General features: G+C 47.7%; 6 protein-coding genes across 6 annotated transcripts; all 6 read right to left on the reverse strand.

Moving 5' to 3' along the window:
* Positions 1-15: 15 nt before the first annotated feature.
* Positions 16-3,857, reverse strand: FTJAE_5272 (Zn(2)-C6 fungal-type DNA-binding domain protein; the record flags this gene model as incomplete). Its single annotated transcript, XM_037351762.1, has 8 exons — positions 16-104; positions 157-212; positions 282-512; positions 568-906; positions 961-1,617; positions 2,822-3,031; positions 3,085-3,785; positions 3,849-3,857. The coding sequence occupies 8 exons, from the start codon at positions 3,855-3,857 to the stop codon at positions 16-18; spliced, it is 2,292 nt and encodes a 763-aa protein (XP_037207634.1).
* Positions 3,858-4,547: 690 nt separating this feature from the next.
* FTJAE_5273 (hippurate hydrolase) lies at positions 4,548-5,843 on the reverse strand (the record flags this gene model as incomplete). The annotated part of the gene is made up of 1 exon (XM_037351763.1): positions 4,548-5,843. One exon carries the CDS (start codon positions 5,841-5,843, stop codon positions 4,548-4,550), a length of 1,296 nt encoding a protein of 431 aa, XP_037207635.1.
* Positions 5,844-6,485: 642 nt separating this feature from the next.
* Positions 6,486-8,303, reverse strand: FTJAE_5274 (hydrolase or acyltransferase (alpha beta hydrolase superfamily); the record flags this gene model as incomplete). The annotated part of the gene is made up of 4 exons (XM_037351764.1): positions 6,486-6,617; positions 6,674-7,778; positions 7,836-7,877; positions 7,927-8,303. 4 exons carry the CDS (start codon positions 8,301-8,303, stop codon positions 6,486-6,488), a joined length of 1,656 nt encoding a protein of 551 aa, XP_037207636.1.
* An 885-nt stretch (positions 8,304-9,188) lies between these two features.
* Positions 9,189-10,025, reverse strand: FTJAE_5275 (heterokaryon incompatibility 6 OR allele; the record flags this gene model as incomplete). The annotated part of the gene is made up of 1 exon (XM_037351765.1): positions 9,189-10,025. The coding sequence occupies one exon, from the start codon at positions 10,023-10,025 to the stop codon at positions 9,189-9,191; it is 837 nt and encodes a 278-aa protein (XP_037207637.1).
* Positions 10,026-10,401: 376 nt separating this feature from the next.
* FTJAE_5276 (heterokaryon incompatibility 6 OR allele) lies at positions 10,402-10,926 on the reverse strand (the record flags this gene model as incomplete). Its single annotated transcript, XM_037351766.1, has 1 exon — positions 10,402-10,926. The coding sequence occupies one exon, from the start codon at positions 10,924-10,926 to the stop codon at positions 10,402-10,404; it is 525 nt and encodes a 174-aa protein (XP_037207638.1).
* A 714-nt stretch (positions 10,927-11,640) lies between these two features.
* Positions 11,641-12,186, reverse strand: FTJAE_5277 (uncharacterized protein; the record flags this gene model as incomplete). The annotated part of the gene is made up of 1 exon (XM_037351767.1): positions 11,641-12,186. The coding sequence occupies one exon, from the start codon at positions 12,184-12,186 to the stop codon at positions 11,641-11,643; it is 546 nt and encodes a 181-aa protein (XP_037207639.1).
* Positions 12,187-13,494: the final 1,308 nt, after the last annotated feature.

Genomic DNA, 13,494 nt, shown 5'->3' on the forward strand with positions numbered 1-13,494 from the left:
ATGAAGTTCGAGCTCTCATCCAGTGTTCGCCGGTAGATTACCCAGAGGGGTATCCTTAGACCGCTGCCGTTTCTGAATATCATCGGAAATCTGATTGACATATTCTTCTAAAAGTAGTTAGTTCCCAGACTTGGTCCGGCGGTGGGAAATACTCACCCGCAGCTGGCCATCTTCTGCTTAGCCTCCTCATTTCTGGTATTACAGGGATAATCCTTTCATCATAATAGCCAGGAATACCGATTTGGAGCGTAACTAACAAACTATGCAATATGCATACCAACCTTACTAGTGAGAACTGTTTTTGGTCCTCCTCTCCACTGGAATTCGTGGCAAAGCTGAGTTGTGCGTCAATAGCAGCCCTTGCACGACACCGGCGTGTGAAGGCTCGCTGTAAGTCAAGTTCTCTCTGGTGATTTAATCTCGCAGCCGCAAGTCTCGCTTGATCAACCTCTTGGAAGGGAATATCGGCATAACACAAGTCATACATCTCCAACGTGTGGGCAAAGATGCAACTACAAGAATAGGTAAATATTTGAATATTGGTGGGATCATGGGTTTGGGCCTTACCTCGTGGGTAGTCTTATAGACAGGTCTATATCTAGGTGTACGGTATACTCGTCGAAGGGGGGATGAGAATTTTCAAATTCGACCATTAATTCACAATGCGGGTTTGCAGTTCGAGGGACGCGTTTCGAGTCGTGAACGTGCTGCAGGATATGTCCGCATTGAAACGCAATTGTACCAAGTTCCAAAACCCGCTGAGAAGCAAGATCGGGTCTCGGGGTTCCGTTTGGGGTTTTCAACACTGTAAAGTTATGTTTGATAGCCTTTACCATATCGTGATGAGGTGGGCAAGCGAGAGGGATCCAGTCGTGCTTCCTATGAAGCGCCTGCAAGGCAACCAAGCTGTCATAATGTTAGTTCTTGAACACAAAATCGCGTATATAGTGTGAATCTTACATATCAATGAGCATGAGAGATAATCTCCACTCCAAGGATGTCAGTATGCTCGATAGGTCAACATCTAGCCTCGCGGCCATTGTGAAGGCTGAATTAAGAGTCACATGTGCATGCTCTAGCATCCCATGACCACATTCGTATAACGCGATAAGACCCTGAGTCTGTACCAGCTCCGCATGGTTTGGAAGATGAAGTTGCGTAAGTGCAAACAAGGCCTTGACAGTCACATAGAGTCGCTTGGTCTGTGAACATGCCTTGTGATCGCAAGGTGGTGTGGCGACGAGGAGAACGGCGAGATGTAAAATGGGCCAGGAGGAGTCTTCAGGGTGCGAACGATGAGGACTGCCAGTCGTGCGAAGACTTTCCACAAGAGGTAACGACTCAAAGGCGGGATCTTTGAGGAGCTCCTGTATCGTGCAACCACGATCGCGAAAGACTCTCATGACATTATCTCCTAGCCCAGCTTTCGCAACGGCGTCATTAGAATCATATGCCAACATAGCTTTCATTAATTGAGCTTGGGCGTGTTCTGTCAAGTCCCAGCCGCAGTGCCCCAAAAAGAGGAAACAGTCCGTGGGTGGCGGCTGTGGGTTATCTGTCCCAGTTGCCGAAGTCAATGGCGCTGTCAGATACTGATAATCGCATGAGGCTGAGTTCCTGGCTACTGTTAGCATTTTCCATGACCGTAGCAGCGCGTATAACTGACGACACGCATCGCGAACAGTTTGGAAGGACTCGGTCGCACGTTTGCTTGCGATTGATGCAACGCGTGCATGATACCGATGCCTTTCCGTCGCCTCGGAATCGCGATGCCATGGTTGAGTTGCTCATCGGGACGGGTTTTAAGTAGGTGGCCAGAACGTGTAGGAATGATGGTTCGAGCGCGTTTTTGTTTTTCTTTTTTCCAGAGACAGAGTGAACTTGATAGATGCACCGGGCCCGGTACATCTAATTTACTTATGTCATCAGCGGCCGCTATCCGCACAACCGGCTGTGCGCATAACCAAAAGATGCTTATCTGCACAATCCTCAAAGAAGCAGAATATGATGAAGTATACGAAGATAGTCATCCACAGAGGTATTCTTAATTGAAATATCAGACTTAGGACGCAAGTTCAAATCTTTTATACTATATAATATTACTAGGTTCTGTCTGCCGAAATACGCTCTCCGCCCCAAGTCTCAAATGCAAATAACACATCTAGCTCGCAACTTAGACAAAATAAAATGGTTCTCGAATCGCGTTATACTCAGCCCTGACATGAGCATCCAATCCAGCATTTCGAGCAATTTGATTTATGAAGGGTCCTAAAAGAGGTCAACTTATGCTGGTTCCGCGGCTAGATAATACTTACTGATCCCTGCCCACCTCTGGGCAGCATATCTGATATACGGCATCACCGCAGCGATTTCTTCAACAATTGAGACATCCTCCGGATCATTTACTATGATGCACAAACTATTCATGCTAGGCATGAGAGAGATGAGTGATTCCAAATGCAGCTCGTCCTGCTCGTCGTCAGAATAGGAGCACAAGACATTTTTCAGCAGTCTCCAGGTCTATTGGCGAGAACTATGGAAGGCCAGCCATTGATCAGGTTCTAGTAGCTTCCAAGGTTGACATGTTATAGAAATATGAGCGTGGTGTAGAAGCAGACAGCTGTGAGTGTTAGCTCATAAACGGGCATCGTGGAATAAGATGATAGCAAACCTGGATAGTAAAACGGAGTGATGCATATCTCTCGTTTTGTCTTTCAGCGCAACTTCCATCATCCGAAGAGTTTGTGCGTAGACGGCATCACACTCATGTCTAGAAGACCGAGGGCTTCGCTTCGAGTCATGAATATGCTGTAGGACGTACCCTGCTATCGATACGCTCTGGTGCATGGACAGGGAACTCTGATTAGTCTCACCAGGTCTTGGGTCCCCTTCGGGTGTTCTAAGCGTCGCAAGGTTATCTTCCACGGCTCTTACCATGGCATGTCCCGGATGGCAAATGAGAAGAAGCCAACCTTCGTCTCCATGAGGAAGCCAGCCTTCATCTCTATGGTGTGTTGACAAGGCAAGCATGCTATCAAATCGTCAGCAAGTCCCTCTCTACGCAAGGGAGGAGAATGGATTTACCAGTCTAACAACATGAGAGATAACCTCAACTCCAGAGCAAACTCGAGATGGATAGATTGAGGCATCTCAATTCGTGATGCCATGCAGATAGCTGAATTGAGGTTGAGATACGCTTGATAGTATAATCCGTGACCGTATTCATAGACAGCAACAAGGGCCTGTGTCCGTATTACCCCATTACTACGGCCCAATACTGACTGAAGAATGGGCAACATAGCGAGGATGGTGACATATAGCCTCTTTGTCTTCAAGCACTCCATATGATTGCAGGGCGGCGTCGTAACCAGCAGGATAGCGAGAATCAGTCCTGGCATAGAAAGACCTCTATCCTCGTATTCATACCCGCCCATACAACCGTATCGCGCCAGGGGAAATGACTCAAAAACTTCGTCTTCGAGCAGAGTATCGAGGGTACAACCGCGTTCCCGCAGGAGAATGTCGACGGTTTTCTTCAGCTTCTGCTCAGCTACTTCTTCAGGGTACGTGCGATAGCGGTAAGCAAACATATCCTGCATCAATTCAGCTTGTCCATACTCCGTCAAGTCCCAGCCGCAAGGGCCCAATTCTGAGAGGGGCCTCGTCGACGTTGGCGGTTCAGAGTCATCGGCATATATTCTATCATAAGAAGTCGTCGAGCCCCTGACTCTGATGATGTGAGTTGAAGTCCTTGTCTCTGAAGACCCGCATAGCTCATATCTGCACTAAGAAGGGTTTCTGTAGTGTCAGTGGTGTTGGTCAACGAGGCAACGCGTTGCAGGACTTACTTCACGCATCGCGAACAGTACGGGAGGCCTCGGTTGCACGTTGTCTTACGGCCGATGCATCGTGAACAAGGTTGTAAAGCTTTTAGATGATCATGAGACCGTGATGGCATCTTGAGATAGAGAGCGTCTGCTGATGTATGGTAATGAATCTTCGTGACGCGTCTTGTGTCTGTTCGCGACAGACTTAAGTGAACTTAATTTAACCCAGGTCTCGAATCCTGTATTCTGATTGGTTGCGTTGACTTTAACCTGCCGGGAGTATAACTAAGTATTAACAGAGTCTATAACTGCAAAAAGAAAAGCTGTTAGCATGTGCAAAACCAAAAAGACAACTTCTTTAATAAAATAGCTTCTATTTATAAGGTTGAGTGCCATGATAAGCGACAAAAAGTAAACTCTGATGAGACTGGGACTCGAACCCAGGAGGATTGCTCCACCAGGAATTGGTGTTAAGGTTAACCTTAACCTGGCGCCATAACCAACTCGGCCATCTCACCGATGTCATTGGATGAGAGTCAAATGAGTTTTGCTAACCTATACGCGGCGTAAGATGACAAGACACTGTATTATGTCGGAATCTTCCTATTGTGTATCACTTCTCGAAAATACTCATGTCAGTGACGATTCAGTTTACACCAATCGAATTATTTTGCCTGTCTAGGTACACGGCCGTTATAGATATTTAGTTCAAGCTGTGACCTATTGTCCCTTTGCTAAAAATGTGAGAGCACCCAACGCATATCCATCTAGCCCAGTCTTGAGCGTTGGCTGAATCACCGGAGCAAACTTGGAAGAATGATTCGCAGCAATACTCTGCGCAACAGTCCCCTCCTTCTCAGCCTTATCCCAAATCTCTCCATCAACACACCCGTACGTAAAAAAGCAATAAGGCTTATCCACAGCAGTAGCCAAGATCGAAAAGTCCTCACTGAAGGCCAATTTCGGCATATCTCTATCATATTTCCCACGCCCTTCGCCAAAGTGCGCCGCGAATGTCTCTTCCACTCTCTTAGTAACAGCTTCATCGTTGATCGTCAGAGGAAAAGCTCGGGTTTGCTCAAACTCTGGACTTTTGAGGACATTGGCACACGAACACTCAGCCTCGATGACTGTTTTTATGCGCTTCAAAAGACGCTCGCGGGTGGTGATGGTAGTAGATCGAGTGTCGACGCCAAGAACGGCCGAGTCGGCGATGACATTCTCAGCATCGCCGGCCTGAATACTCGTGACGGTCACCACGCTTGACTCAGCTGGGTCAACCTCTCGACTAACAAGCGTTTGCAGCTTTAGAATAGCGTTCGCTGAAATGGCTATTGGATCAATGGCAGTATGGGGCATACTCGCGTGCGAACCTTTGCCGTGGATGGTGACCTTGTAGTTATCCGCGCTCGTGGCAACAAGACCTCTTCGTGTACCAATCGTGCCAGCACGCAAGGGTCTCACATGTGCTCCCAGAACGTAATCTGGAACAGGAACCTCATGCTTGGTGTAAAGACCGTCATCAACCATTGCTTGCGCACCAGTACCGCGCTCCTCGGCGGGTTGAAATGCCAGCACCAAGGTTCCGGCCCAAGATTCCCGGGACGAGAAAAGAGTTGCCGCAGCACCTAGCAATGTCACGATGTGCATGTCGTGACCGCAAGCATGCATAACAGGTTTCTCGACCCCGCTCGCAGTATGAATCATGCGCTTGGTGCTTGCATACTCTAGGCCTGTAGTCTCCTCAACTGGCAAGGCATCAATGTCTGCACGAAGCAAGACAGTGGGCCCTTCACCATTGCGGAGAACGGCAGCTAAGCCATGACCGCCAATATGAGGCTTGATGACGAGATCATCCGGGCCAATCTCTTTGAGTCTTTTGGCTATAGTCGTAGCTGTTTCGACTTCTTGGTTGGAGAGCTCGGGGTTGCGATGGAGATGCTTGTACAGCTCCTCCAACGAGTGAAGGTCGGGCCGATGCTGGTTTACCAAGTCTGATAAAGTTGATTTTGACATTTTGTGATAGAAGACCTTGCAGGAGTGAGGGTTGAGAGGAATAAGGGAGTCATATAGTGTGGAGGAAGTGTGGATTATTCATGCTGAATCCTCCGGACGTTTACCCGAGTCATGTCATCTTTGCTTACACCGCACCATAGTCGCGGGGCCGAAGCTGCTTCTTAGGCAAGATTCTAACACTTTATATAAATTCATCACAAAGTTAGGAGACTTTAGGAAAAGCTTAGGATTATTTTAGACCAGACTGTTCAATTAGTATTGAGAAACCGCTTTAGGAATTATCCCCCGCGGTAGTCAATGTTTCTCCTCTAAAGTTAGCCGGTACCCTTCCGAAGCTCTCGGGGACAGATTCCGACAATCCAAACCCCGAAAATGGGCGTCTAGGCGAACCGTAGGCGAATCGCCCGAGTCATAGTAGGAAATATTAGAAAGATACGCCACAGCTTTATGAGTACTAACCAGTAAAGGTGAACATATAGGACTCAGGATGCAAGAACACAATTGAGTTAAGTCAAGTTTGCAGTTGAAGCTAAGTATGTACCAGGCAGTTCTGCATTTAACCAAATTTAGGGTTACATTGGCAACAAACATCTCGTCAACCGCCTGCCTCTCTATCTTCTGTCTATTTCTGTGCCCTTTTCCTCATAGTGCTGCATACTCAAACACAGGCTCATTAGGCTGACAAGTAGTGTTGAGCTTGGGCATCTCCCCGTCTACAAAATAGTTCTTGACAATCTCTTGCGTACAGTTCGATGGGTGCGCCATCAGTCCGTGCTATAAGCTTAGTTAGCAATTATTTCATTCAACTCTGGTACATGGGGAATACTTACACCGACACCTTCGTGAACCACAACTCGACTTCCTCGGAACTGAGCGGACACGCCCCAGGCACTACTCAAAGGTGTAACAGGATCATATCGTCCATTCACGATAAGAAGCGGGTTCTTTGTCTTGACATTCCTCAGCTTGTTGATATCAATCTGCTCCGTCGCAGAAAACTTCCACTGCGCACAGAACAGTCTTGCGACAGTTCCCAGTTCAGAGAAGGATCCCTCAGCGCGATGAGCCTGGAAGATCGAGAATAAATCGTCCTGGTCCTCAACTCGGAACGAAGAGTCGCTGCATGCAATACCGTTGGTGACGAACTCGGCGGCGATGTTCCACTCGCTTTCCAGCGAGCTTTCATTCCTCATCTCGAACATCGCTGTGAGGTTATTGTTGAAAAGACCTTCGATGCGGTTGATGATGCTGGGGTAATTTATAGGGCTGTAGAGTTCTCCAAAGATGAGGTTTTTGTAAGTGATGACGAGCAGGTTTATATCATCGCTTGGGAGGTCTTCCTCATCGACGTCGCCGCCGGGGAGAGTTCCGTTGAGATAACCCTCAAGCATCTCGCTAAACTCTGTGAGGAGGCTTTCGCCCGTGGTACCGTTTCCGTGATAGTCTGCGAGAGAGCAGAGGTCCTTTCCGGATGCAACACACTCGTCCAGAAGGTTGGAAAGTGATCGCTCAGCATCTCTCATGCTGTAGATCCACGTTGTAGCCGCATAGTCGTCGGCCTTCAAGTTGGCATCAACCAACATGCGGCCAATACGCTCAGGGAACATGGAAGCAGTAACTTGGCCCAGGATAGTGCCATAAGAGACACCCCAGTAGTTAAGCATAGGTCCCTGACCTAACGCATCAACAATAGAGATCATATCCCTCGCGACAAAGGGCGTTCCAACGAAACGCCCTGTATCTTGTCGACTCTCATAGCAATTCTCTGCCAAGGTACCAGCGAGTTCCCAAGTCTGGTTTCTGACAATTTCCCATGTGTCAGCCTGCGGAATCGTGTTGAACTCTCTACGACGAAGACCCTTTGCACTTGTGAGATTTGTGCTTGTGCCAGGACCGGTTCCATTGCAGATGAAAGGAATTGTACGACCTGTTCCCCTGAGTCACATTGTTAGTGTTACATAGCACCAAGAATAAGGAAGAGGCTGAGCTTACCGGGGGTCGAATCCAATGACATCATACTGTCCGCCAAGAACTCTGTGATGCATGTCAGCATTGAAAATACAATTTCACCAAGGCAACTTACTCGGCAAGTTCCTTTCCCGACCAGACGATGGCCTCGACGCCTGAACCACCGGGACCGCCGGGGTTGTACAGAACGCTGCCTAGATAGGGTTCCCTGGTGGCTTTGGCTTTGATCAGGTCGAGTTTGATGGTTTCGCCGTTGCTTGCAGACGTGTAGTCCAGAGGAACAGAGAGTCTGGCGCAGTCGTAATTTCTCTGGCGGCTGTTTGTCGAATTGTCTCCAAAGTCCAAGTCACATTCTGACCAATCGATCTTGGAGCTGTTTGAGTTCTTGAGGTCATCTCTGGGTTTCAAAGAAGCGGAAACATCTTTTGGTATGGATGAGGCTTGTGCTGCATGGAGAAGAAGATGGCTCAGAAAAACAGTTTGAAACTTCATGGTAAAGGAATTGATACGAGAATGCGGTATGCAACCATCTCAATTCCGGGATGTCCTCATTCTATTTAAGCATAAATCTGTATGAATTTCAGCCTGCTTGTCTGTCATCACGGCACTGCCCTGTTTGTTGACCCAATGAAGGCTATGTTTCTCGGCAAAAGCCAAGGATTAGTCGTACGTAGAGACGGAACTGCCCAGACTCCACTGCCCAACCAAATCCCCATTTCCAGGACGCGTTAATCCGTGGCTCAACAGCCGAGCCTCGCTAGCGGTATATTTCGCCTGATATGGAAAGTGGACTTAGGCGTTGGCGAAGAGAATGAGCTCTGCCTTGGTGGCCAACGCCTTGGCGCCCAGCTTTAGTTCTCAGCTTGTGAAGATCGTCGTTGGCTCTAGGCTACACGATGCGTCATGAGGAGGCTCGCCAAGTGAAGGATCCAGAATTGGGATTGAAGGATGGATTTTGATGCGGTGAAACAAAGAGACATACAGTGAAGTATGAATATGAAGCATCGCGGGATGTATTTGTGGTATATTTAGACTTTTATGGTGCTTATCCTGACGGCGGGCAGTTTTCGGTTTCCGCATTATGACCACTTTGATTGTGTCACGCTTTCAGAATTACTGTCGGACTGATGTCAGGACGTTACGTGATTGAAGTCTCTGAATGTCTTGGAAATATTATAACTGAAGATCCGAGGCAGTATCACCATGTCGACGTGAAATGTTTTTCCTAGACAGAGAGAACTTGGGTAAAAGAAGTCGCCATTTATAGCAGTCTTATGAAGACTGTAATGACAAACTGTCAAATTGTCATCGACCTCTTGCTCACATACATCATGCCATGCAGCCTCTCGATCCTATTATGGAGTATCTTCAACAGGGCTAATCACTCAGCCTGACTGTGCCATATATCTTAGTAGCCAATCTCTCCAATTTCCTCCCTTCAATGCGTGACCCCTCGGTTCCGCGATCCTGCCGCTCCAACACTATAAACTCGATAGGCTCGGTTTCGATCTGACAGGAGGATGCGAAATTCGTGCCCCCATATGCTTCGCTCTCCTTGAACTCGTCTTCTATCGATACCATCGAAGGGCAAGATGGAACCTCGTAATTGGAAAGCAGCAGGCCTTGGCCAATAATATCATATCCGTTCTCTTCCACATTGCGCCTCAATACCAGTAGTTCACCAATAACTGGTACCTTGATTATTCGGTCGCCTTCTTGAGCATCGCAGCAGAGTAATGCACAAATTTCAGAACCAAAAAACAGGTGTCTTGTTCCTTCAGGAGCCCCTTTACATTCGGTCTCTATCTGGTCTGAAGTTTTTGGAAGTCGATAATGATTACGAACCAGACCAGCAGAAAGCTGACCGCGAGTGTTTTGAAATATTGTTATGAACGTAGCCTTGAATTTGAACGACATCGGTGGGTACTTGCCGCGACCAAGGGGCTGGGGCGGGCTCTTCATTCTAGCTTCCACGATGGGCCTCAAGAGCTTATGATCGTGTGAAAGCTCGAGTGCGTTAAGAACATGCCATATATCTATCCTCGGCGATTTTGCGATGCTTGTGAATAACTGCGCTAGGTCCAAAATAGGAGAGGGCTCATAAATAGGCTGAACAGGTGGGATACCCTTTGGCCATTCTATCATAGGTAATAGCCCATAGACTTTGTCCTCAAGCTTTGCGCATCGGAAAGGCGATGACCTGTCGAGTAGCATTGTGGCAGGTATAGGCAACGCTGCATGTGAACCCAAGACGAATCGACAACAATATAACCCAAGTCGTTCACTAGAACCTAGCTTCAAAGCATCCATAAGGTATTGCTTCGTCATACGGCAGATGAAGTCGCACAAAATGATCTCAGACCTTGAGAAGCTATCGCAGCCGCAAATTATTTCCAACTGACCATTGCTTCTAGTCGATGCCACAACTTCTTGGATGACCCAAAGTCGACCCCAGTACCGCCGCTTGGCAAATGCAGAAAAAGCGTCCATGAACTGGTCATGAAATTCATGGATTGATATTGGTGAATCTGGGAGGAACCGTTCTAGAAATTGATCGAGCTCAAGGTGTAGAGAAGTACAATAGCCATCCCTAGAGTCTGACAACGCTAATTGCTCTCGAAGGCCGGTAAAGATTTGGGCTCAGTTTCTTGATACTGTCCAAGGTATTTCGAATCATTTGACTGTTATCTCGATGAGGCCCGACGCAGGAAAACACCTTAGATGCTTTGGTATATATATCGCCCATCATGGCAACCTGATAGGACTTCTCGTAGTTGTCGCCCTGATTGATACAGATGGAATCAATCCAAATGATGATAGCGTTTCTGGGGGGCGACGGATAACGATCCCTGACTTGCATTAAAGCATAATGACAGTTCTCAGTCACCGTCATTGGCTGGCCATCGATGGTGATCTCTTCGGTGAGGCCGCTGTCTCCCCATGTGTATGAGATGGCATAGTAGTCGGGGGCTTGAGGTATTTGGTGAGTTCTGAGGGACAATTCCAGAGGCTGATGAGGCTTGGAGGTGACTTCGATCAGCCGAATCTGTCCAGCGGGGTCAGCCAAAGGCTGGTGTTTGTAAACAGGCTGGTGTTTGTAAACAGGCTGCCTCATTTTCTTTGATGCCAGAGCCGGATTCCGGGACAAACAAGCTGAGCTGAGCGCGAGGGCAAAGGGACTCAATAAGTCGCTGGAAGCGAGGAGAAAAGACAAACACTCAGCGAAACAGGAATGTTGCTTTTTCGGAAGAAATAAAGGGCGGTGATGCAAAGATGCCTAGAGTGAGATCTGGTTGGGGAATCAGCCTGGGGCTATGCACACATCACTTGGGCGATAGGCAACGTTCTACTCAGAACGGCTATCCCAATTAGCTAAGGTGTGTTCGACTATGCTGTGTCTGACCAAGGCGTATTGTTTGTCAAGACCTTTGGCCTGCATTACAGTCAATCAACCAAACAACCAGCCGAGAGAATGTAATGAAACTGAGAACCTTTATCCTTAGTGTTCAAATGGCTCAAGTACCTTGAGTGTATCCCAAAGGGCCTCTGGGTCAGGTTGGCACCCTGGCCAATGTTGGAAGCGGGCTGACATCATCTTCCATCTGTCTCAAATCTTCATGTCTGCCTACTGCCAAGACCTCAATTCAACTAACATTCCGGCCCTTTCATTCGGTTATTGTGAAGAATCGGTTCCGCCATCCCGTGGTTTCTACGAAGGACATTTTACAGAAAGGTCCGAGCACTTGCTTGGAACAGTGACAGGTCGTGTTTTATTCGTTAGCTTGAATGTAAAGAATCCACTATCTAGTCGAAGCGTAACAGAAACCGATCAAGATACGCTATTTCGACGTTGAATTCGGCGTATGTTAGGGTTTAGCCCGGCATTCTCAAGAAGGACTTTCCATTTGCCATCACCCTCCACGCTTCTAAGCCTCTCATCTGCATCTGCACCCTCTCCGAGCCATTCTGTGTGAATTGCAGGATCAAGCCACGTCGAACTTGGGCCCCCAAGAGGTTCTCCAGACCAGCCCAGCTGATTCGCGAATTCTCGGAACTCGTGCATGTAGCAGCGGGTACGACTTTCCAGCTCTTTTGCTGCCTCGACAGGGTCGGGTTGCGGGCCAAAGAATGTGACTTCTCGCTCTTGCTGAGCCATAACGAATTCGATCGCCACGTTCAAACGTACTTGGACCGTTGTTTCGGATTTCACCTTGTCTACTGCATGCTTGATAGAATCGAAAGATAGTGGCCGACTCAACCCGCGTTCTTCGCCTGTGATGGTAAGAAGAGCTGGCATTTTCCCAACACCGACCATTCGGATATCGAATTCCTCGGCTAGGAGAATGATCGCCATCGCTTTGAAAAGCGGCTGCATGATGTAGAACCGCTGGTCTCTGAATGTTTGTTTGCTGCTATATCTCGGTCCAACAGGACATTTCTGGACATAGTCCTGGATGGATGCCACCTTGCTGCAAACTCTAGCATTGAGGTGATTAATCAGACTCACCAGGGAGGTCGTTGATCTATGACCAGGGCGGAAATCAATAGGGATAAAGAACTTGGCCACAAATTGTCCATAGTCGATATCACTTTGGTATAGCCTGTACCATTTGTGATAGAGCCAGTTGTGTAAGGCTTTGCAAAGAAAGAAATGCATTCGCGTCTGACCCGGCATGATTCGCGCCTGACTCGGAATGATGTATATCGGCACACTCTTGTTACAGCGATCCTCGGCGTGGTGAACACTAAGGTCCTCCGTGTGCTTATAATTACAGCCAGTACATGTGTTGGGAGGATAAGGGCATAGCAGGAATGGCCGAAACACTGAGCTCTCATGGATCCCTGCGCGATGACATGCTTCCATCAGACCGCGAGTGTGGATTAGAATCTCAGACCGCGAGAGGGGAACTCTTTGCTGAAGAGATGGATGTACCATTATGGGCTTTCTGTTTGTCGAGGGTTTTGATATCCGCGTGGCGATGTTTATCTCTGAGGTTGAGGGTTAGAAGAATATGTTTGTTGAAAATTGAGATGGTGCTGGGCTGGATAAAGACAGCTAGTTATATGTCTATGATGCTGAGTTTAAATATCTAAGTTTTCTCGGCGTGATGGAATAATATACCATATTCTGATTAAGCTCAAGGCTGCATAAATATAACCCAACCAAGACTGGCTCCATTGATTGATGTTTAAAGCTTATATCATCTCAACGAGATATGTCAAGCTAATACACTGAAAAGTTCCGATTAACGTCAAGTTTCAGAAGGCAATATGCACAAAGCCTTAAAAAATGGCAAATCTCCCAAAATTAAATTCCTGTGCCAAACATCGATGCAATGTCAAAGGTCACAAATTTATGTTGCAGCCTCCAACAGCAACCCGTCGTAAGTTTTGGCTCAGCAGCCCGAGTGGAGGCTGGGTTTGGTCAATCAATCATGCACTGAAACGAGACATCCCTCGGAGGTTCCCGTCAGGGTAAGACGGCACCGTGATTAGCGACAGGACTTGGTCGGAGAATTATTGTGTAGCTTGCTAACTTAGTGTGCAAGATGCCTCAACAGTTCATACTTACACAATAGACTGGGACACTCCACAGCTATTTCTGACTACGGGAAATTGCTGCCCTTGACGCCAGACAAAACTCATGCCATTCAGGCTGTGTGTGTTGTATCAATGCTACCCC

The sequence above is a fragment of the Fusarium tjaetaba genome, assembly GCF_013396195.1.
Source record: "Fusarium tjaetaba strain NRRL 66243 chromosome Unknown NRRL66243_c0000101, whole genome shotgun sequence".
Classification (NCBI taxonomy): Eukaryota; Fungi; Ascomycota; class Sordariomycetes; order Hypocreales; family Nectriaceae; genus Fusarium; species Fusarium tjaetaba.